We start from the raw sequence: 10,763 nt of genomic DNA, 5'->3' as shown, positions 1-10,763 counted from the left end.
GACGATCTCTTTTTCCCTTCTCCTTCGGGCTAAATCCCCACCGCGATCATCTTTAATTAACGTCGCAACGCATGCGCTCACTTATGGATACGTCGCTACATTCTTCGCAATTTTTTGATGATAAATCGTCTATCGGTGGTTCGAACAGAGCTTTCCCGTTTTCTGTGTGACTCGGTGCTATTACATGGATTACATGAAATCTCGAACTCCTTTTTTTTATTAATATATTTATACGTGTGTTTCTGTGTGACGAAGAGTAATCACACGGTTATCGATAAATTTACGGAATCGCGTTTTAACGTAACTGTCGACATGATAAGTTTCGATGAAAATATGTGTAATCAATGTCCATATATCTAGTATTAACAAATTAAATTTTTCACGATTGTATTCAGATAATCAATGCGTATAAAAGATCTTAAAATACAAGCATAACGCGAGAGAATAATCATTTTCTTTCTTTGTGATGTTACGTCGATAATTATAGGAATTACAAGAATATGTCACTAATTTATCAAAATAGTTGATCATATCACATATTATAATTCGCACGTAAGGAGTTAATATGAGCGATTTCACCATCTACTATATACCTAGCAACATGTCAATCTACTGTTAACAGTCTCCTATACATCAAATTTATATACAATTCTACAAAAATGGCACTTGTTTATATCGAAGACAGTGACCCTTGGTAAAAATCTTAATTTATACAACACAGCACTTAATGTTTTGACATTTCGGTAAATTCGATATATAGAATTGGCATCGATAAATGTAAACAATACTCACTAAAACTGAAATTCACTCTCTGAACTTTTTGAAATTGTTCACTTTTGTATTTAGTTTGTCCAGTGAAGTCTAATGATACATACTTTGCATATATATATATATATATATGACATTATTGACTTTTCTGACTAAATTTACTATTTTTAAATTGGACAGGTTAATGGAATATGATGCCTGTTTGAAACTGTTCAGAGAAATCATGGAACAACTTACTGCTCGTAATAGACATCCAAGGAAGTCACAGACATATGCAAACTTATCTGTAAATATACGAATTCATCTGAAACAATACAAGAGGGAAGTTCAAGAACTTAAGAATAAAGTGGACGATGCATCAAAATCCAAAACTATGTATCCTTTCGTTTACTTATCTGGTGAAGATACAAAATTTGCTATTTCAAGAAAATTTTTTCCTTAAAGTATAAAGGCATATAGAACTATTGAAGAAGCAGAACGAAGAATGCGGCAGATAGAGCTATTATTGAGCAAAGAAGTACAGTTGCAAAAGTTGTATGATTCCCAAATAAATGAACTTGCAAATTCTCGTGCAAATTTACTTACGTCTAGAGGATCGGCTTTTGCGGATGGAGGTACAACTTCTTGGGCAGGTGACGACGACGACGACGACGACAAGAAACCTATAGATGTTCAAGTATCTGTTGAAAATCATGTAAATCGACACAATGAAATTTTACAAGGTATGTACAAGATTAGTATAGCTTCTTGTTTATCTATACTTTCGTGTATTATTTTATTTTATTTATTTTAGAACAAGATAAGGGATTGGAAGAGTTGTGTAAAGTTATTGCAAGGCAAAAAGAAATTGGTGTAACTATCAATAACGAAGTAGGCCATCAAAATGGTAAATCAAAATTAATTTTTCTTATTCCTTGTAAGTGAAAAGTACAACAAGATTTCAAACTTACTTTAAAATCTTTGTTTCTATTTAGAAATACTTGATAATTTAGCCAATCACATGGATAGAACCGATAATTCGTTAGCTACCAAGATACGTCAGGTACAAAATATTAGTATCAAAGAATGTACATGTGGCTATTGGGTAGTAATAGTCTTTCTTTTTATTTGTATCATTACAGTCGCTTTAGTTTAATTAATAGAAACGCATATTTATAAATTTGAATATGCATATATATTTAAATTGTTTATTTATAAAAATTCTTTTTTACTTTATTGATCATTTATTAGTTTAAAATCAATACTTTTATGTATTACATTATAAATAATAATTATAATTGTTAAGAATAATACTGGATAAAATATTCGAAATTTTCATTTAAAATATAAAATAGTTCATGACTAAAATTTTATAAAAGTGTGCAATGTATTTAACGAAATCTACTTTTAAATATTTTAAATAACGAGTATCTTGATGAAAATATAAAAGCATGTATCATGTTACAAATAAAATAAACTCCTATAACTAGGAACAATATTTTTACAATATTTATGTTTGTATAAATTATATTTCATTGCTATTGTACAAAAGAGAACTAATTTTTTACATACTTATGTGATTGAGTTATATTAAATTCTACTTTAACTTTTCATCATTAGTTTCTAACATACTGGATTTGGTGTCCAATCCAAGATTTGTCAAAAGTGCTTTTGGATTAGGATCTCTTCCTCTGAAGGTTCTGAAAATTTCATTTGTGGAATAACTACCTCCTAAAGATAAAAATGTTTCGCGATATCTGTTTCCCATTTCCTGCAATGCTTCTTTATCTTTGTTTATCAATATTTCTTGAAAAACATTATACAGATCAGCAGCAAGCATTTGCGACCAAATATCACTAAAAATAAAACATATGATCTCTTGTGATTTTCAGACATTCTAAATTATTCATATTTTGTCCATTTTCCAAACCTCACCTGTAATAAGAAGCCGCCCAATCTCCGCTAAAAATAGGTGCGAACGAACAGATATGACAATCTCTTTTATGTTGCGGGATTACAAAATATTTACTCCACAAGCGATTCATTATATTATTCCAGAATTCATCGCTAAAAATGAAAAAAATTACTGAATGTAATTACTATTTGTTAGCATTTACGCACTCGATCTTACCCAGAATATAATTCTAAATCGAACCGCGACAAATATAGTTCCCGGCATAGATTGTAGCCAGCTAAATGCGATTTTGAGTTTCTCAGTGTTTCGATCATTTCTGTAGATAATGGTTCCCCAGTATCTTGATGACAAGAGATTTGTTGTAAAACAAATGGCTCGTACAACCTGTACACGAATAAAGGTTACGTACATGAAAAGATATTTAAAAAAAAATAAGAAAGAAAGTTTGAAAAATACCAATTTTCAAAAAAATAATCATTAATGAAGACTGAGTCCCATTCTATAGACGAAAATCCAGCTATTTCAGCATATTCCACTGTCGTTAACGTGTGTTGTAGCATATGTCCAAACTAGATAACAGAAATTAATGTAGTAAACAAATTAATTTCATAATATTTGATCAAAGTTGTTATTCCCATAATTTTGTATAAATCTTATTCTAGATAAAACATTTTTATTCGCAGAAAAGTTTATCTAAATAAAAAATGTTTCTAACTCTATATTTGATTTTATACATGAATAATTTACCTTTTGAAAGAGAATCCTGACATCTTTGAATGACAATAAGGATGGTCTTTCACCAAATGGTCGTTGAAAGTCGAATATCAATGCTGCTAATGGTTTTGTGCCGCTTGCTTTACTTCTTTCTTTTATCGTTACCATGTATCCTATACCTTGCGATAGTCGAATATCACTGTCTTTTTTATAGGCATCTAAGTAAAAGCTAGCTACTGGATCCGTTCTTGATTCCTTCAGATTAAATATATCGAAAGCCTGGACATCTTTGTGCCAAACATCTAATTTTGTGTTTTTAACAATCTTCACATTGAACAAAGTTTCGGTTAATTCAAATATACCAGATAATACTTTTGGCAATGGAAAATAATTTTTTAGATCTTCTTCCCTACACCTATAAATGATGTTACAATAAAATGGTATTAAGTATAATAATTTTTCTTTTCACCAGAGATAAAGCTCACTTCTCAATTACTTGTATATACTATATAGCTGTTTTCTACTCCAATATGGCACATCCCATTGTCGAAGTTTGCCTTCCATACCTCTTTCATTTGCAAATTCATTGAGTTGTTTCATTTCGTATTCTTGAGCAGGACGAGCTTTTATTTATTAAAAACAAAAAACAAAAAATAGATATGTATTTATTATATGTTTATCCATAACAGTAATAATTTTACCTGTATCCAGTAAAGTGTCCAGCACACTATAAACATTTTCCAAACTTCCAGCCATTTTAGTTTCCATTCTTAAATCAACATATGTTTTGTATCCTAATAGCTTTGCCACTTTATTTCGTTCAAAACGAATCTCTTCTAATAATGTACTCGTTTGTAACAATCTCTCTTGTAATATAGATGTTTTGGTGACATCTGCATCCCAAACTTTCCACCTCAGAGCACGATCGGGGCAATACTCTAATTAGTACACAGTGAAAACAAATAAATATTTTTAGAACTATATCAAGCTAATTCTTCGTTTTTTTTTTTAAACATGTGCATTGTATTTTCATACCCATGAATGACTTTTTTATAATAGGATCTAAAGTTACTGTCCAAGGACCATCCTGATATTGTTTATTATCTTTTGCCATAATTTTTAAAACTTCCTCTGGAAAATCCCTTAGAATCATAGGATCTCTTAACGTCAAAGTAAATTGATTTATAGCCACCTATAGAAGACGATATCAGAATTCACGCTGGTTTACATCGATTACATTTACAAACCTCCAATTTTTCTGCATATTCTTTGGTCTTATTTATCAATGAGAATGACAATTCTATAAGTTCTATCTTCTTTCTCTCTGACAAATCCAATCCGTTTAGTCTTCCTTCCAATATGTATTTTAATAAAATTTTGTTTTGTTCATTGGGCAATTTAATTTCTTTGTTGTTTATGATATTCCTACATGCCACATAAATCGGCATGTTGATAAGTCTACTTGCTGCAGCTCTTTTAGCACGCTCATGAATACGTGCGTAATATTGTGTGGGCATTACACAATGGTTTGCAAAGTATAATATTTTTGAAATACTCCATGTTATATTCAAAGATGTGTAAAATTCCTCTAAAGGGTTTAATACATCTTCAAATAGGTTCTTTGGACAAGGATTGGCAACGTCTAAAAGAAAACACTGTTAACTATAAATGATATTACAAGATATAAATTAAAAAATGGCAGCAGGCATCAAGGTAAAATTACTTTTAATTCTTGCCCCTAACATTTTGACTTCATCTTCAAATTCTATTGACTGTTTTCCAATAGCAGCTACACATTTTTCTACCGTAACTGTATTAAATGCAATACTTTTATCCTCTTGCAGTAAAGGATATTTGCCTGGTAAATCTTCACCAATTTCTGGAACACTAAATACAAGAATTATTACTATGTATCAAGAAGAATCCATATTTACGTAAAATAAACGAAACCGATACAACGTACTTTAATAAACGAAAGTTTATTTAGAAAAACGAAATGCAATAATTTCTATTTTAAATAATATAGCTGCAATGATACGTACAGTACAAAATAACCATTACGTTTTGGAATTTTTAAGAAGTTATGTTGCGATAAGATAACTCTTTTTCCAAGGAACGAGATCATTTTGGCATTTTTTAAATACATCGTGTTTCTACGGATTTTCAACTTGCATTTTCGATATATAAAAATCCGGTCTATCGTAACTCAATTATGTTTCGTTCAACGTCGTCTTGCTAGCTCTTACTACGTATATTATGCGGTATACACATATACCACTACAGCCTACTGTACTGTAACTGGTGTCGGGATCAGTGTGGCCAGATCGGGCATATTTGAGTACATCGAAATCGACAATAGTGACGACGAATTTCCTTAGTGTCTAACCGAGTGGTGGGGATAGCAGGCATATACTACCGCACGAGCCATGTGTACGTGAGCTCGACACTTCGCACAATTTCGGGAAAACGATAAAGAATGCTAGTGTGAGCCTTTCCTTCTTGCTCTTGTAAAAGAGAAACAGCTGAAACACGACCTCGCGATAATCGGCATACGATTACTTTAAACTTTATATTTTTCTATCTGCTGTTACAGCAGTGGGTCATGCAGGTTTTGTTTATACCGTGGGTTGCTGGGTCGTAGAAAATAGATAGCGTAGTCTCCGTAGGTTTTTAAAGGGCAATAATTAAAAATAATATTCTATACATGAAAATATTAATATATTCAATAATATACTCACTACATATACTCAGAATAATTATAAGGTAAATATTTTAAGCTGGATACAGATGTAAGTGGAATTTAAGAAGCGTGTTCCTTCTTTTTAATATTCTTTACAATATTCTGCATTGCCGGTTTCCTTTTTGTATCAATTAGAGGAACGCGAATATTTGGCTGTTTATTCTCCTGATTGTTGCAACTTTTTATTTGTTTGGTTGTAACTGATTTAACAGTATTCTTTACATTTGGTATTTTGACTTTCTTAAAATTTGGTACAGGATTGGCACGAAATACTTTTATCGTTTTATCATTTTCTTGCATTTGCTTAACAAATTCTTTTTTCTTTTGAGCAAGACGTTCGTCCCTTTCTGCAAAACTAAACGGATGCGAAACTACTGTTCGTTTCTTCACAGTTTGTTCTTCAATTGTTCTTGATTGTTTTTCAATCGGTTTTGTCAATTTTAAAAATTTTGGTACGGGTCTTGCATGAAATTCGACTTTTATTTTATTGCTATCTTGAATCTGTAAATTCTTTAGTTTTTCCAATTTTTTCTCCGCACATTTTACGTTATTGTTTATAGAATGTTGTGTTGTATTTATTTCTGAACCTGATGCGTGACACATTTTCTTCAGCTGAGTTGAACAAGATTTTTCTGGAATGATAAGTGGTTTTTTTGCTATTTTCTTTAAAGTGGATGGAGCTTTGAGTATGTTAAGTGGTACAGGATTTGCTTTTATTTTATGTTTCCTCATGTCTTCAAGTTGTAAGGCTTCACGTTCCTCTTTACCTAAATTATTAGTACGTCCTACTCTCTGCACACTTCTCAATGGTGGAGAAATTGGATGAGTCTTTACTACACGTTGCTTGCGATATTGGCACATGAGTACTTCAGGCTGTGATTGTTTGTCTTTATACATTTTAGTTTTGTCTTTAACTTTGCTTAAACTATTCTCAGTCTTTGTCTTCACAGAATGCTTTTTATTATTATGTGGTATGGAATATGTTATGTTATCTTTAGCATTTTGTACAAGTTCTAAGCTATCATCGAAATGTGTTTTTGTATTTGTTGATTTATCTATACTATTATTCTTGTGAAATACAGATAAATTGGATTTCAAGTTAGACTTTAATTGCATCAAAGGTTTATGTGCTTCATATTCAATATGTACATCAAAAAAACTATCGGATGGCAATTGCGGACTGCACGTAAAGTCTGTCCATTGTGGGGCACAATATTCATCCATATTTAAAAAGTCTACTAATCAATTAGTTAATAAATTTTTTTGGTTTATTTGGTTCCTTTTGGTTTATGTTTTATATTTGTCAGAATATTTTTTTGTAGCACAATCGTCCATCCTTAAAAAGTGATCAATTAGTTCATAAAATTACGAGGAAATTACAACACACTGTCGCCAAGTGGATAATATATGAACAGAATCTGTAAGAAAACATAAATATAAGTAAAACACCTTGGAAATATATATGTAATAATTAAAATTTATACCATCTCCATAATTTCCTACTACCAATCGTTTGTGCGTTTAATAATCTCGTTACAGTTCTGGAAACAAGCGGAAACAGAAATTGTGCTTTACCTTAAATATTTTACTCCTCGAAGGTTAATGTGTACATTAACGAATTTGAGTTTGAAATTTTTTGAACATTTATTTGATTGGTTGAGTAAGCAACTGTGTGCACACGTTAAAAACAAAATATCACTATATAATTTTGCATTAATCAGATTGCTGCCCAAACTAGTGATTTTTTTCTTAAAATAACTAGTATGATCAGTGTGGCCCAGAGATGCCACAAAAGCACCGCCGGGTGCACACGCACACATGCCAGATACGCGTACGTGAGCTCGTGGAGTTTCGGAAAGTCGACAAAGGCAAACTGACGCATGCCCTCTTTCTCGATTCTCCGAAGCTGCCCGAAGTAATTTCGGATCGCCTCGTGGGAGTCGAGAGAGAAAGGCTCACATTTGCCTTCTCGCTCTAAACAACTGAAATCCGACCTCCCGTCAACGGCATACGATTTGGATTCTCGAGCCGAGATTCTCGACTGCCCAGGCATTTTTACTTTCCGACCTATGTAGGCGCACATAAGCAAAGTACCCATAATGAAAAAAAAATTTTGTAAAATTTATTTTACAGAAATACACGTTTTAAGACCTCCTGATCATATTTTAATTATTGAAAAAAAAGAAATTTTTTTTTATTCCCATGTATGAGTACACATATGTATATTATTAATACGATTGAATATAAATAGCTGAATGAATTTAAATGAAACTTTACATTTAAGTTTTATGTTCTCATTTCAAAGGCGTGTGGACGGATTCAAATACGTGAACACTAAACGTAACGATGTAATTATATTATTTAATATTTACTAACTATTTAACATAAAGAACATAAAAGAAAGACATAAAACGTAAACGTAAAAGATCATAAACGTAAAACTGTGATTGCTCTTGACTAACGTTCGATACAGAGTGACGTTCCTGCAGTCAAAGTCGACCCTTCCTTATTCCTATCTTATAATAATGATCTAAACAAAACGCACGTTCGAGACGCAGTCTCTAAAACGTATTTCAGCTTAAACCTAAACACCTCACTCGATACCTACTCTAGCTTAGACTAAGCACTCCTATCGACGCAAACGATAACGGTTCTCCTAGCCACACACATACACTCCTTACAGATTATACCTCTTGTTTCATAGTTGTTCCGATATATAGGCATAATGTATAAAAAATCTTTTAAATGTTTCATATAAATCTTAGGACGAATTAAATTTTATATAAAAAAAATTATATAAACTTTTTCTCTATCTTCTCTAGAAAAGAAAACATTAAATGAAATCTTATACATTACATGCTTACTTAAATCGCATTGAAAACGAATACCACAAATGTTTTAGAATAATGTGCAAAATGTGATTGCGATTTTCGCTAAGACAAATTGAAAACTCGTTTCTAACAAGGAAAAGTTGGAATGGTACCAGGTTTTGGGTTAGGTTTTACTTTGAGATATTATTAAAGTTATTACAGGTACTTATCTTCAAAAATAGAAATACGTTCAACAATCAACGTGGCGTGAATGACAAGGTATTTGCCTGCAAGTCCCGAGCTTCTTCTGCTCTGCAGGTTCAAACCCTGCCAAAACAAATCCTTTTCTTTTATTTTTTCAATCATATTTTAATCGTACACTAAATGTGACATTATATTTTTGTCTGACCTTCGAATATTTTTTTTTAAAGTTAAATTTAACCGATTACATTTAACATATGTTATTTTCAATGTACGAAGTACATGAATCTGGATGGTACTTTTCACAAAAACAGTCAAAACATAAAAATTTCAAGCACCACGTACATTTACTGAAAGTTTTGTTTTCACAGAAATAACAAAATTTTGTATCTAACTCTGATGGAAAGGCCGCTTCATTTACATTGATAAAATGTGAACGATTTTCGGATAGTCGTACCTTGTAGCTCGTACTTTTTACCTTATGCTTCAGGTAAAAAGGGATATAGCTGGGAAAAATAGTTTTATGACATTACCTGCTAACTTATGTTACTGTTCTACAATGAAACGCTATGTTTTGTACCTTTAAAAATATTCGACTATGTCCTTTTAAAATTTAAGATACAACCCATACTTTGTATTAAACTGGCAAACGGGATCACTTTTCCTTTGTTTCTAGTTAGTTCTATTTAGTTCGTCATAACCAATTGATACGGTTATTTCAAAACAATCGAGGAAAATCATTATTAATTAATTTCTGCAATTATTAATTCTACTGTTTTGTTTATGTTATAAAAGTAAGAACTCTTCTTATTGAAAAATACCACAGCGTGCACAATACTGGTAAAGAGTGGAATCTCATTTTAATTTATTAATTTTCAATCTTAAAGTATTTTGATTTTCAAAAATCGTATTAATAATATACATATGTGTGCTCATACATGGGAATAAAAAAAAATTTCTTTTTTTTCAATAATTAAAATATGATCAGGAGGTCTTAAAACGTGTATTTCCGTAAAATAAATTTTACAAAATTTTTTTTTCATTATGGATACTTTGCTTAGGCGCGCCTACATAGGTCGGAAAGTAAAAATGCCTGGGCAGTCGAGAATCTCGGCTCGAGAATCCAAATCGTATGCCGTTGACGGGAGGTCGGATTTCAGTTGTTAAGAGCGAGAAGGCAAATGTGAGCCTTTCTCTCTCGACTCCCACGAGGCGATCCGAAATTACTTCGGGCAGCTTCGGAGAATCGAGAAAGAGGCCATGCGTCAGTTTGCCTTTGTCGACTTTCCGAAACTCCACGAGCTCACGTACGCGTATCTGGCATGTGTGCGTGTGCATCCGGCGGTGCTTTTCTGGCATCTCTGTCATGCAGCGTCTCTAGTAAATTGTTTATGCCGTTTAGCCAATCATGTTTGGAGATCGTTTCGCACCCAACGGCACGTGAGTCTTCGTCAAAAAGAAAAGGAACACCCTTTATATTTTATTACTACTCGTAACAATTCACCCTGTCATAGGAATTTCTAATCGGAGAAATCGTTGTTACGAAAAAATTGTGACGATTCCGAGTCACCGATCTACGTCATTTAAAAGACAAAGGCCTGTCTATCATCGATATATTTAAGTTTATTCGAACTAT

General features: G+C 32.1%; 3 protein-coding genes across 3 annotated transcripts; 1 reads left to right on the top strand and 2 right to left on the bottom strand.

Moving 5' to 3' along the window:
- The first annotated feature begins 181 nt into the window (after window positions 1–181).
- LOC122397233 (syntaxin-8) lies at window positions 182–1,931 on the top strand. Its single transcript, XM_043396270.1, has 5 exons — window positions 182–694; window positions 949–1,143; window positions 1,228–1,490; window positions 1,562–1,654; window positions 1,743–1,931. The coding sequence occupies exons 1-5, from the start codon at window positions 660–662 to the stop codon at window positions 1,901–1,903; spliced, it is 747 nt and encodes a 248-aa protein (XP_043252205.1). The 5' UTR covers window positions 182–659; the 3' UTR covers window positions 1,904–1,931.
- A 327-nt stretch (window positions 1,932–2,258) lies between these two features.
- LOC122397231 (probable cytosolic oligopeptidase A) lies at window positions 2,259–5,653 on the bottom strand. The gene is made up of 11 exons (XM_043396266.1): window positions 5,419–5,653; window positions 5,100–5,263; window positions 4,624–5,018; window positions 4,412–4,568; window positions 4,078–4,314; window positions 3,873–3,999; window positions 3,410–3,791; window positions 3,119–3,231; window positions 2,879–3,046; window positions 2,683–2,814; window positions 2,259–2,603 (listed from the first exon to the last, which is right to left on the bottom strand). The coding sequence occupies exons 1-11, from the start codon at window positions 5,520–5,522 to the stop codon at window positions 2,345–2,347; spliced, it is 2,238 nt and encodes a 745-aa protein (XP_043252201.1). The 5' UTR covers window positions 5,523–5,653; the 3' UTR covers window positions 2,259–2,344.
- A 523-nt stretch (window positions 5,654–6,176) lies between these two features.
- LOC122397447 (targeting protein for Xklp2 homolog) lies at window positions 6,177–7,663 on the bottom strand. The gene is made up of 3 exons (XM_043396598.1): window positions 7,601–7,663; window positions 6,740–7,534; window positions 6,177–6,703 (listed from the first exon to the last, which is right to left on the bottom strand). Exons 2-3 carry the CDS (start codon window positions 7,338–7,340, stop codon window positions 6,177–6,179), a joined length of 1,128 nt encoding a protein of 375 aa, XP_043252533.1. The 5' UTR covers window positions 7,341–7,534; window positions 7,601–7,663.
- Between the last annotated feature and the right edge of the window lie 3,100 nt (window positions 7,664–10,763).

The sequence above is a fragment of the Colletes gigas genome, unplaced genomic scaffold (assembly GCF_013123115.1).
Source record: "Colletes gigas isolate AHSC1104 unplaced genomic scaffold, ASM1312311v1 Colletes_gigas_Sc00009, whole genome shotgun sequence".
Taxonomy (NCBI): Eukaryota; Metazoa; Arthropoda; class Insecta; order Hymenoptera; family Colletidae; genus Colletes; species Colletes gigas.
Note: the sequence above shows the minus strand (reverse complement) of the source record. Positions and strands in the feature narration are given on the sequence as shown.